This window comes from Epinephelus moara, chromosome 12 (genome assembly GCF_006386435.1).
Source record: "Epinephelus moara isolate mb chromosome 12, YSFRI_EMoa_1.0, whole genome shotgun sequence".
In the NCBI taxonomy this organism is placed as follows: Eukaryota; Metazoa; Chordata; class Actinopteri; order Perciformes; family Serranidae; genus Epinephelus; species Epinephelus moara.
Window position 1 is genome coordinate 17,632,836 of NC_065517.1, and position 13,508 is coordinate 17,646,343.

Here is a 13,508-nt window from a genome sequence, read left to right on the forward strand (position 1 = left end):
CTCAGCATCCAACACCTGGAGTTCCTCATCTGTATGCTCCGGCTCAAACAGGTATGGCTCTGGATCTGTGTCTGCTACAAGAAACTCTTCAAAATTGCGTTCAAAGTCGTCCATTGCAACTACTATAGTCCGGAGATATCGTTAGGCTAAACAAACAACTGAGTTTTGTTTACAGGCTACGTCTGTGCCTGTGCCTGCTCACCGGTGTATCCCTCCGCGGATCACAGCGCAGGGCGTGAACACACTATAGTTCCGTGTATCAAACTTCTTCTAAAACGACTAAAAAGGACTCTCGTTTTTCGAATTAATGTTTAAACATGTTTATTTTAAATGCATGTGCAGAAATGCCAGCTTCAGGGTTTCTGTAACATTTATTTGTTCACTTTAACCGAGTAGGCTACTGACCCCCTATAGACTTCAGTTGTATTCACTAAGCTAAGCTGCAGTGCTAACCGCTGAGACCCAGCCACTGGACGTACAGACACAAAAAAGATATCGATCATGTTGTCTCACTATGAAAATGATAGAGAAAGGGCATACCTCCCAAATCGTCGGAGTATTCCTTTAAGGTCCATTCTGAATGGACCATGACCCACCAGTTGGGAACCACTGCCCTAAACCCAGCTTGACAACCACTATATTAAAATAGACCTACAGCAGCATCTGTATCTTCACACGCTCTGATTCTACACTCATGGTCACAATCAAACATTTTGTCCCCTTAGTCCACGTCAAGAGATCAGAGGCATGAAATTAGCCAAAACAATGTTCCTATTTTTGCACTGACCACGACAAAGGAAGAAGAGGAAGACAACAGATGCTATAAATTATCCTCAGTATCAGCTCCATATGAATGCGGGTGCCATCCCTCCCCTTGGTTCATAAGACAGATCTAACTATATCATGTTTTTCATGTTTTTGGAGTGTCAGGACAGATGCTGCATGTTTGCATGACAGCTAAGTGTTTTCATGAGCTGGAGTTTTGTGTGATTCCAGATGTAAAATAAGCTGTTTTCTCACTAGTAGAAGCCGCAACCAGAGAACGAAATGTTAATTTATCTGTGAATGTTGACACATGATTGCTGGGTGGTCCTGTTGTATCCAAGACATTAAACGTTTGAAAAAATACATAACAAACTAAATTTGGATGTTTAAAGTATTTTAGGTCTATTCTTCCACTCTGGTAATTATTGAATTATTCAGTTAAAAAATAAAGAGTTTGAATTAAGTCTTCCCAGAAAATTGGAGGCAGTGACAGCAGAATATTAATGTCCATGACTTTAAAATAAGATGTTCAGCAATCACTAGCAATACACTGCTCAAAAAAATTAAGGGAACACTTAATCGTCACAGTAAAACACCTAATCAATTAAACTTCAGAGATATCGATGTGTCCATTTAGGAAGCACAAGTGATTGTGAATCAGTTTTACCTGCTTTGGTGCAAATGAAAGTGACAACAGGTGCAATGGAGAGGCAAGAGCAAGACAACCGTTGAAAAGGGAATGGTTTTACATGTAGTGTAAAACAGACAGTTGCTCTCCTTATCCTTCCTGACTGATTCTTCTCTAGTTGTGTGTTCTGCTAGTGTCCTTGTCACTACTGGTAGCATGAGGCGGTACCTGCAGCCCAATCAGGTTGCACAGGTAGTCCAGCTCCTCCAGGATGGCACATCCATATGTGCAGTCGCAAGAAGGTTTGTTGTGTCTCCCAGCACAGTCTCAAGAGCATGGAGGAGATACCAAGAGACAGGCTGTTACATGGAGCAGATACTGGTCCTGCTGCTGGGTTGATGCCCTTCTACAGCCCTGTCCAGTTCTGTAGAAGGGCATCAACCCAGCAGCAGGACCAGTATCTGCTCCTTTGTGTGAGGAGGAACAGGAGGAGCACTGCCAGAGCCCTACAAAATGACCTCCAGCAGGCTACTGGTGTGCATGTTTCTGACCACACTGTCAGAAACAGACTCCATAAGGGCCCGACGTCCTCTAGTAGGACCTGTGCTCACAGCCCAGCACCATGCAGCTCGAGTGGCATCCACCAGAGAACAGCAGGTCTGCCATTGGCGCCAAATCCAATTGAACACCTATGGGACGTTATGTATTCGTGCATTCAAAGCCGCCAAGTACCGCCACAGACTGTCCAGGAGCTCACTGATGCCCTGATCCAGGTCTGGGAGGAGATCCCCCAGGACACAGTTCATCACTGCTGAGTCACATTTGAGTTGATGTGATCACATTCACACAAGTTGGATCAGCCTGTGATTTCAGTTTTTTTCTTTGATTTTCGGTGAGATTTTGAATCCAGCCCTCAGTGAGTTGATGATTTTGGTTTCTACTGACCGTTGTTAGGTCATTTAGTTCTCAACAAATTACACAATGCACATCAGTAAAGATTTTCAACTTGAATACTTTGTTCACCAGGATCTGATGTGTAAATTCACTGTTCCCTTTTTTTTTTAAACTATGAATTCTGTTATTCATGAATGTGACTCTAAACAATTTGGAAATTGTAATTGTGTTGTGCTTTTTGTTGTCTACATGGTCATTATACAAAAGAACAACATGTAATATCTTCAAAGTACATTTTAGGTGTAATATTCCAAACAAGTACATTTCTACAAACCACAGATTTGTTGCATTTGTTCGTTGTTATGTCAGATAGTGGTTAACGGATGGTTAGGTTAGGTCACAAAAACCACTTGGTTATGGTGAGGATAAGATCATGTTTTGGCTTAAAATGCCCAGTTCTGGGGGCAGAGTTACCGCAAGTAATGCAGCAATGTCACTTTAAATTAACAATTGCTTTTTGTGGCACTATTCTAGGGCAAAAACAACAAGGTGCTAAAAAACAACCATGTTATGAGGCTATAAAGCCGCTGGCAACATGACACGCTAAAACACAAACGGTTTTGTTGTTGTTGGTCTCAACAGAGGTCTGTAGTTTGATTGAAACCACTTTTTAAAATTTAATTTTTATGTGTTTTATTGTTGTTTACATTGTCAGTATAAATACATATTATGTGCCATGTGTGAGCTAAACAACTGGCTGCATGTTATGATGATTTTTTTGAGTATTAATCCTCTGCAAGCTGCATGAATGATCCATGTAATGACATAACAGAGAGGAGATGACTTACACAACAGTGCTCTTGTTTTTGTGTTTGAATCATTATGTTAAATTATGCATTTGTTCCTCACTTGATCCGGACATTAAGCATCCTCCTCTCTTTGACTCTGGCTGTTTCTCTGTGGTCTGACCAGAGAGTAACCCATCCTTATTCTATAAATCGCACCACAACATGTGCCGGTATGAGCCCATAAACATGAGCTCATTTCCCTTCAGGGGAACGACGGATGGGGAGAAAGAGGGAGAAAGCAATAGTCCCAGTCTTCCCATCCATGTCCAGTTATCATCGGACCGCATTCCTGCTCCTCTTCCTCATAATGAAACGGTTATCCCTTCACACAATGAGAGGACCGGGCTAGAGACATCTGCAGTATGTGGAGGATGTGGATCATGAGAGCTGAGGTCAAGGTCAACGTCATTGTCTGAATGAGTGAAATTCTTTTGGATGAGCCCCAAACATTAAGAGAGAACAGACACACGATGAAGTACTCTATCATATACATTCTCCAAAGCCAAGAAATCCCTGAAACACTGAATTCCTACCTGGCACAAGCATAACAATCATCAAGAGTATTGGCATACTCTAAGAATCACAGCAGGTCAGATTTAGTGGGAAATCTGAAACACAACAGGAAGATTTTTTTGTCATCAGTGAAGGCAGGAAACAATGCTGATTATTGGAAATGTGGCCTTCAGTCACTTAATTGCTGGCAGTATCATTGGTGTATATCTTTGGAGATAGTATACGGTTCCTATTTCCCCTGAAAGATTGTAGTTTGTTATTGTTTGTTTGTTATTTTATCGTGTGGCACCACACTGGGTGCCACTCCTGTCAGCAAAGAACAGGAAACTTAAAAACGTTGCCTGGTCTGATGAGTCTGGATTTCTGCTGCGACATTCAGATGGTAGGGTAAGAATTTGGTGTAAACAACATGAAAGCATGGATCCATCCTGCCTTGTATCAACGGTTCAGGCTGCTGGTGGTGGAGTAATGGTGTGGGGGATATTTTCTTGGCACCCTTTGGGCCCCTTAGTACCAACTGAGCATGGTTTAAACACCACAGCCTACCTGAGTATTGTTGCTGACCGTGTCCATCCCTTTATGACCACAGTGTACCCATCTTCTGATGGCTACTTCCAGCAGGATAACGCACCATGTCACAAAGCTCAAATCATCTCAAACTGGTTTCTTGAACATGACAATGAGTTCACTGTACTCCAATGGCCTCCACAGTCAATCTAGTAGAGCACCTTTGGGATGTGGTGGAACAGGAGATTCACATCATGGATGTGCAGCTGACAAATGTGCAGCAACTGTGTGATGCTATCATGTCAATATGGACCAGAATCTCTGAGGAATGTTTCCAGCACCTTGTTGAATCTATGACACCAAGAAGAAAAGACAAAAGGGGGTTCAACCTGGTACTAGCAAGGTGTACCTAATAAAGTGGCTGGTGAGTGTATAATCATGGATGAGAATGAATTTTGCAGTCTTGTAAACAAACTTGCAACTTCCTACCATAATAATTTTATGACGTGACTGACCCCAGCTGGTGAAAAGCTGTATTACAACTGTAACTATTTAAAAATCCCGTTGATGTCTTTGTAGGATAATGCTGTGCCCTCGTTATAATCACAGTGTAACATTTATACAGTATAAAGTATTTTCAAACAAATAAAACTGGCGTGTGATTTGCCACAGTGCCGTTTAGCTAAAACTGCTGCTTCTATTTCCAACCGCAAACGGCATGCGTTCAGTTTGTCCCTCTGCGGGACCCGTACAGCCTGGAGAGACGGAAGCAGCCGTTTGAATGTTCGGCGCGTTTTAACTGCAGCAGTTGTGTTGTGACAGAGAAAGAAAACGCAGGTAACAAAACATTTATTAGCTAAATTATTATGTTTTCTGGCTCAAAACACAATTTAAGACAACTTAAATCGGACTGTCGCCATGTTTGTATAAGTAACTTGTCGAATGATATAGTGTCGTCGTTAACTTTGCAGTTGACGTTACTTTTAGCTTTATTTAACGTTATGTTAAAAATTGGCCTTTATTGTCGTGTTATGTCGTCGTAGACAGAGACAACGGTATACAAAGTAAACGAATCAGATATTTCAATATATTTCGGTGCAAGTTTGTATCATGTGGTGTTACATCAAATAATTTTAACTTTCAGAAATCATACCAGCCAACGTTATGTTCCCTGTTATATATTTCTTGGTCAGCTACTGCATTAACAAGCACACTAAAGGAAATACACTTGGACCCATTTAAAACGTTTGTAGTGTCGAGTTAGAGGAGGTCCCATAATGTAGTTTACCTGTATCCTCTAATGTTGCTCAGCATAATGTCATGCCTTTGATTCATTTGCTGTATCCAAATATGCTTTCTCTTGTTAATCATTTTATTGTTTGTTTTCCTTGGACAGAATGGCCTCCCTTGCCACACTCAGCGATGAGGGCTCATTCAAGACCCCTAAAAATGTCAGAGTGAAGAGCTTTGTAAGCAACGGAGGGACCCCAATCACCATCCCAGCCTCACCTTTCATGAAGAAGTTGGGCTGTGGGACTGGAGTCAATGTTTACCTTATGAACAGGTATGGGATGTTGTCTGATTTAAAGGTACAGTGTGTAGGGTTTAAGGGGATATATTGGCAGAAATGGAATATAACATATGTATGATTTCTGTGGTGTATAGTTACCTGAAAATAAGAATCGTACTTTCATTACCTAAAAAGGGACATTTATATCTACACAGGGAGTGGGTCCTTGTCTGCAGAGATTACCATGTTGCACCGCCACGACAAACCAAACACTGGCTCTAGATAGGGCCTCTTGCGTTTTTGTGTCGGCCACCTTAGTTAGCAGCTTCTCCTCGATGAGAGCATTGCAGAAACCCACTGTGAAACTTCTCTATCCAGTGTTTTTACTGGGTTAAAACACCAGGTCTGTTTGATTTTGGAGAGGAAGAGACCTCTGCAAATAATTCAGCTCATGGTAAAAAAAACCTCCTGAACGTCTGGAACTTAAGCTGTCAGAGAAAAAGGGTGAGCTTGCATTAGCAGTGCTGGGCTAGTGGCCCATCTCCAACATGTGTCAGAGACACATTGATTTGTAACATAAAACTGTTATTCGGTGTTTTTACTAGTTTTAGTCATCAGGTCCGTTTGTTTTGAGGAGGAGGACATCTCTGTGGATAATTTAGCTCCTGGCAAAAAAAAAACAAAAAACAACTGAGCAATGAACACTGAAGGAATTCTGACTAGGAGTTCATATTTGGCACACAGAAGTTTCAGCTGGTTGCAGTCTGTAGTCCTCACTGCTAGATGCCACTTAATCACCACAAATCTTACACACTGTTCATTTTAAAATATAATGATTAAATACTTGGTTTACACCTCACCTACCATCTATCTCCTCCTTTTTCCTCTTTCCTCTCTCTCTACACTTGTTTCAACACTTCTGTGCTGTATTCATGCCAGTTTACTGTGGCTTTGTTCATAAATAATATAAAAGCATAAGTTAAATTTCTAAAAGGGTCTGTTTCCGTTTAACATTTTACCAAAAGGCCCTTCATTTAAAAAACATTTTGGCCTTCATCCCTCTTGCCTTGCATTGTGTATTTCATTGAAAGAATAAGCAGACAGCTTCTGAAAGAAGAGATGCTAATCATTTATTTTTTAATCATTTTGTCATGATGGATGGTATTTGTGCTTTTAATTAGCAAGGCCACATTAAATTGCCAAATGTGTGCATGGAGTTTCATGCATTAGAATACAAATTATTTGAGTTGAAATAGCTTCACCATGACCTTTCATATCCATCTTCAGTATAAATTGTTAAACAGTGATGTTTTCCAGGCTTCCTTCATGTGAATGTTTTCATGTCTGTGTATAAATATTATGTTTTGCTGATTAAATTAATCCTAGACAGGGGAAGTTGAATGCATCCCCCTGGGCTGTCAAGAAGATCAACAGCAAGTGTGCAGCCAAACAGGTGGCGGTTTACCAGAAGCGCCTGAACGAGGAGGCAAAGGTCCTGAAGGGAATCAATCATCCAAACATTGTTGGTAAGACATGACAGCACTCTCACAGCACATTCACGCTGATGTAGTACTTTTACAGTGGCGAGTATAACAGACCCAGTGTTATGTTCTTCAGAAGAGCAGTCCCTCTTTGTGTCTCTAGAATCAATGTGAACCACAGGAACACTTTTGATACTTGTACACTTCACATACAAACTGCAGAGTCACAGCTGATGATTATGTTGATAAAGGCCTTGCAATATTACCCCAAGGGAACAGCAACAAAACTCAGTTACATAATTCACCATCATTTTCTTTTACATCTGTTTTCTAAATTTTGAAACCTTCAGAAAATAATAACCCAAACAATTATTGTCTTGCTGGTCACTTGCTTAAGATTCAGTTTGAGTTGAGTTCAGTTTCAGTGTTGACTGATGCGACAAGAATGGAATAAATTACTCATTTACACTGACTTTATTTTGTGCTGTCGTAATCAACGTAATTGTAATATTGTGTTACATTCTGGTTTGTTAATTCTGTATCCTTATCCCACCATCAAGGGTTTCGTGCGTTCACCACGGCCAAAGATGGATCAAAGTGTCTGGCGATGGAGTACGGAGGAGAGCAGTCCCTCAATGACCTGATAGAGAAGAGGAGAGAGGACGGCCTGAAAGCTTTCCCTGCTGCCAACATAGAGAAAGTGGCTCTGCATGTTGCTCGTGGCCTTCAGGTAACTCACAGACTCTTTTCTACCTGGTGTAATATAGCTGGATCAATTACAGCTGGATTAACTTCACGCCTGTGTCTCTGTATATCCATGAAATTTGATCTCCCATGACACACTGTACACATCAGTCACTCTTTCAAAGTTATGTCTTGTCTTTTGAAATGTGTAGTTGACACCTCTGTCTGCTCATCAGTCATCCAGTATCCTGACATTCATTTTATGACCAAAGTGTTGCTATCTAACCTGCCTGCAGTGGTTGAAGATTTACTCAGATCCTTAAAGGGATAGTAAAGATTTTTGAAGTGGGATTGTTACCCATGGTCAGTGTATTACAAATAGTTGAGGATGGTCAGCACGCCCCTAGTTTGGAGAAGCAGGTGGGAGTACCAAAACAGAAGCTAAGCAATGTTTTGCTGTGGATGGGGGTTAGTAACAAAATGTCATTACACTGCCTAGAAAAAGTCCAACCCAAGAAAATCAGTTTAAGGCCATGTCCACACGGAGACGAGATTAGGTGTATCCGCAATGGGTTTTTTTATCGTATAGACCTTTCGTAAACACAGAACCAGCGTTTTAGGAGCCCAAATACACCAACTTTTGAAACCGGGTCCCAGAGTGAAAAAATCTGAAGATGCCACCTTCGCGTTTCCATATTTACAACACAGTACGCCTCTTTTCTGAAACGATGACGCCATAACCCCACTTCTCCCTTAACCCGCATGTGCTAGTCAACATTCCCCTGCAGTTTTGTAATCAAGTGTGACCCTAAGTAACAGCTCTACCTCGTCGTCAGTCCATACAAAGTGGACTCCTCTGGCATTTGTATTTTCCGCCATTTTCTTCTTCGTGTTCGTTTATTGTTTTATGCGCATGCTCCATTTCTTATTCTCTGATTTTGGTGTACTTTGTGGCAGCGTTGCAGTGCCACTTACAGGCCTTGCATATATACTACAGCGTTTTCAGTGGCTTCATGTTTATGTACACATATCTTGAGACGATTCCGTGTTTATGGAAAACTTTCAAAAAACGAAATCGGTTCCATCTTCGTGTGAATATAATATAAGTGTATGCTATTTTACTTTGTTGTCAGACAGCCCAGAACTGAAGATGTTATATCGCTCTCTTCAGAGCCACCAGACTCCATTGGCAAAAACAGTCATTTTACCTCGCTGAACACAGGAGCTGCTGGTCTACTGCTGCATCTATCTGTAATTTGTTTATGTTACTGTGTGACTATGATGAATCCAAACTAACGCTTTAAAACATCAAAGTCACAAGATCACACAAACAAACAGCAGACTGAGGCAGTGGTAGACCAACAGCTTCCATGTTCAGCACGGTAAAATTACTGGTGGCCTTGAAGAGAGCATAGATAACTTTCACTTCAGTTCCCAGTCAGAAAGAGCTGTTTGGCAGCAAGGTAAAGAAGTGAAAATATTCCAAATATATCATATACTTAGTGACACTGTTTTTATTTTAGGTGGTTAAAATACATTTTGTTGTTGACCCTGTCAACAACAGTATATTGCTTAGCTTCCAAGTCAGACTCCTGCCCTCTTCTCCAAACTGAGGGGGCTCTGACCATTAATTACTATAGGCAATACACTGACAATAGATAAGTACTTCATACGACCCCACTTCAAAAAATACAAACTAGTAAAGTAAAAGAAGAAGAAGTACCACCACACTGAAAAAAATACTGTTATAAGTAAAAGTCCTTTATTCAAACAGTATTAGCATCAAAATGTACTATATATAAGTAAAAAAGTAAAACTACTCATTATGCATAATAGCAAATTTCAGAAAAATCTACATATATATTAATGAAATATAATTACTGATACCCAATGTGTACATCACTTTAAAGTTGCAGCTGGTGAAAGTAGTGGAGCTTGTTTTTTTACTTCACACTGCCCGGTAGCTTGTGAGTTTCATAGTAATACTTCATACTTCCATAGTAATATAATAATATGAGTCCATGTGTGAATATGTATTTGTGTGTAGTTAGGGGTTACCTGAAGGGTGTGGACCTAACAATTAAAAGAAAAAACAAGTTACAGCTCTGACTTTGAGCTTATATTTAAATGAAACACACAAAAAGCACATTTTATTTTATTTTCTGACCTATTTATGCTTTGGCATTAATTGGTTGAGTCACATGTCAAGAAAAAGAATATGATTTTAATAAAATATCCATGGGAAACCATAGTCAAAATCCCCTCACAGCGCCAGTGGTTCATTCTTTCCCAAATCATATTTGTCTCCTCTCAACATCAGCCATCTTTTAATTTAATTTCAGAAATGAGGATTGTTTAACAAAGCAAAATAAACACAGAAGGACGTTGTTAAGCCTTTGTTTGTTTCTCCCTACAGTATCTCCACAATGAGAAGAAGCTGCTGCACGGCGACATGAAGTCATGTAATGTTGTCATCAAAGGAGACTTTGAGACCGTCAAGATCTGCGATGTCGGTGTGTCTCTGCAGCTGGACGAGAACATGAGAGGTAACGACTGTCTTCATGTCATTTATGATAAAAATCAGCCAAGAAGCCTTGATGAGAAAATGCAGCATTGTACTCTGTGTGATGGGTGGGGGCAGGGATGGTTGGAGCACAGAAAGCCTCCCACAGTGCTCAGTTTATACACAACAGCTTATTAACAATAAACTGTGGCTCGTACTGTAGGTCCTCGAAAGAGTTTCAGTTGCAGACATACATCGGTGAACAGGAGTAATATGGCTCTTGATTTTGTTCCTGTGTCTACATTTTCAGGTCACACAGTCTTATTTTTAAAACACTATCAATTGGTAATATCTTGAGCAGTAGAAAAATTATTAGTCAGTTTTGAGCCTTTAATAGTAGATTTAAAGCCTTTTTTTTTTCTTTTTTTTTTCCCCCAACAGTATGATGCAAAAATGTGGAAATACAGAAAATCTGCATGCAAATTTTTTCGCATGACAACTACGCAAACCAGGTCCAGTGTGAATTATCCACATCGCTGTGTTCCATTTTTGTTAAGAAAAAGAAAAAAGTTTCCTCCTAAATCGTGCCGCCACACAACAGCAACCTGTCATTCCAGACAGAGAATGTTATCTTGAAAACAAATGTCCATTGCTCTGAAATCCCATCTCTGCAAAAAATACACTCTCCCAGCAGGTACAAAGATTCATGGCCTGCAGATACTCCACTCACTAACTTACCAAATACACCACTCAGCTGCTCCAACCATCAAACCTCTGATAGTGACAAAACAGTCACCTGTCCTGTTCTGCATGAAACACTTAATTATGCCAACCATGGCAGAAGGATTGTCTGATTGGCAACCTGTGAAACGGCTTTTAGAGTAGGGATGCACAATATTGGATTTTTTTTGCTGATATCTGATATACCGATATGTAACAAATTATTTGGGGATAACAATATCGATATATCCACTTTTTTCCCCGCCTAATTGTAGTGATCATCAAGTCTCTTCTGTAGTGGAATTAACATCTTATTTTACGTGCATACTCTTGTCATGATGGTCCACCAGCAGCTGGAGACTGAGACTGGAGAATTGAGTGCTTTTTGTGTGTAACATTAATTCATTGTACAAAATAAGAAAAAGCAAGTTAATTTCAAAGCCAGTATTGGCCAATACCGATGATGTACTGAAATTATCGTGCATCCCTATTTTTGAGACATCAGCCATCTTAAACAGCAACATCTTGAAGATAAAGGTTAAAAAATGGTTCAGTGGTTTTCTGAAACAGCAGTGCATTTGTATAAGTGCTGTGTGAATGTTTTCAGCCGTGTATTAATAATAATAATTTACAGCAGTAGGAAGTCTACTAACCCAACATGTCACCCAGTGTGATGTTATTATTGGATCATTAATGTGTTTTTAATAGTTATTGGGAAACAATTGTGGTCGATGAAACAGAGAAGAAGAAGTTACTGATTATCAGGCTTTGGATACACAAACAATACTAGTTAAGTTCAGTTCAGTTCAGTATGTGTGCGTGTGTGTGTACAAGTGGGATTAATCATGGATTAAAGCACAGAATTGGCAGAAAACATTTGGGTGGAAACGACTGTTTACAGCAGCTGATTAACTTTGTTCCTGTGCCCATACAGAAACATTAAGTCGTCAGTCTCTCATGCTTTAACTCTTCTCATACATACATGTCATTAGCCAGTGGAGGTGTCTTCTATTTTGAGTTTAACTTAAACTAATTGCAAACCTCTGGATCTTGCTTCGTTGATGTGATTGTAAAATGGCCCAGAAAAACATGAGCTTCTTGTTTTAACAGACAAATTGAATGTTTCGTTTTGTAATTAAATTGTCATCTAGTCCGATTAGGCTTTAATTAATGTTTTTTCATCTGTGTGCTCAGTGTCAGACCCAAAGGCAGAGTACATCGGTACAGAGCCGTGGAAACCCAAGGAAGCTCTGGACGAGGGCGGAGAGATCACCGACAAGGCCGACATCTTCGCCTACGGTCTGACTCTGTGGGAGATGATGACACTTGCCATGCCTCATCTGGAGATGCTGGAGGATGAGGACGAGGAAGAGGAGGATGAAGGTGAGCCACTCACAGACCTCAGGAAGCCCTGAATTTTGCACTCGTCCACATCAGTCAGCTGAATTGTGTTCTTATTCTACAGATCAGTTACAGTTTTGTCACAGTTTCAATGTAATTTTCAGTTTCTTCAGGAGCCATGTTCCTGCTGCAGTTCAGTGTAACAAATGCTTTAAAGCTATACTTGCATGTGGTGTTTTTATGGCATACTAAACTGTGACATTTTAATGACTTTTTATGACATGCTCAACAATCAAATTTTTGGATTTTATTTTATGACACACAAGATCATGACTTCTCTTTTTAATGACAAACTATATGATGACATTTGTGGCTTGTTTTTATTTTTGTTTTTTGACATACTATACAATGACTTTTTTTATGACACATAAGAGTATTACTTTTTTGTCATTTTATATGACATAATGACCTTTATAAAATCCTGTCCTATGACTTTGTATGGCATACTATACTGTGGCTTTTTTTGACATAGTACACTATGATATATTTTATGACATACTTAACGACGACTTTCTTGATATATCATACTATAACTTAAAAAATATCATTATGGAATACTATAGTTTAACTTATCATTTTTTCTGAAATACAGTACTATGATTTTTTTTTTTACACCATACTCTACACTGACTTTTTTTTTTTTTTTGAAAGAAATACTATACTATGACTTTTTTTGTTTATGATCAATGATTTTTTTTTCCCATGACATACTGGTTTTCCATCATTTACATACTATATTATGACACTTTTTCTGCCATGCTATGACTTTTTTATGACATACTATTCTATGACTTTTTTTGACATACTATACTGTGACTTTTGGCATACTATAGTATGACTTTTTTATGACATACTATACTGTGACTTTTTTATGACATACTATACTGTGACTTTTTTATGACATACTATACTATGACTTTTTTATGACATACTATTCTATGACTTTTTTGACATACTATAGTATGACTTTTTTATGACATACTATACTATGACTTTTTTATGACATACAATTCTATGACTTTTTTTATGACATACTATTCCATGACTTTTTTTA

At 39.3% G+C, this 13,508-nt stretch overlaps 1 protein-coding gene across 1 annotated transcript; it reads left to right on the plus strand.

The window, feature by feature from the left end:
• Positions 1-4,853: 4,853 nt before the first annotated feature.
• Positions 4,854-12,483, plus strand: pbk (PDZ binding kinase). The gene is made up of 6 exons (XM_050058275.1): positions 4,854-4,992; positions 5,552-5,719; positions 7,052-7,191; positions 7,707-7,876; positions 10,247-10,376; positions 12,248-12,483. The coding sequence occupies exons 2-6, from the start codon at positions 5,553-5,555 to the stop codon at positions 12,466-12,468; spliced, it is 828 nt and encodes a 275-aa protein (XP_049914232.1). The 5' UTR covers positions 4,854-4,992; position 5,552; the 3' UTR covers positions 12,469-12,483.
• The last annotated feature ends 1,025 nt before the right edge of the window (positions 12,484-13,508 follow it).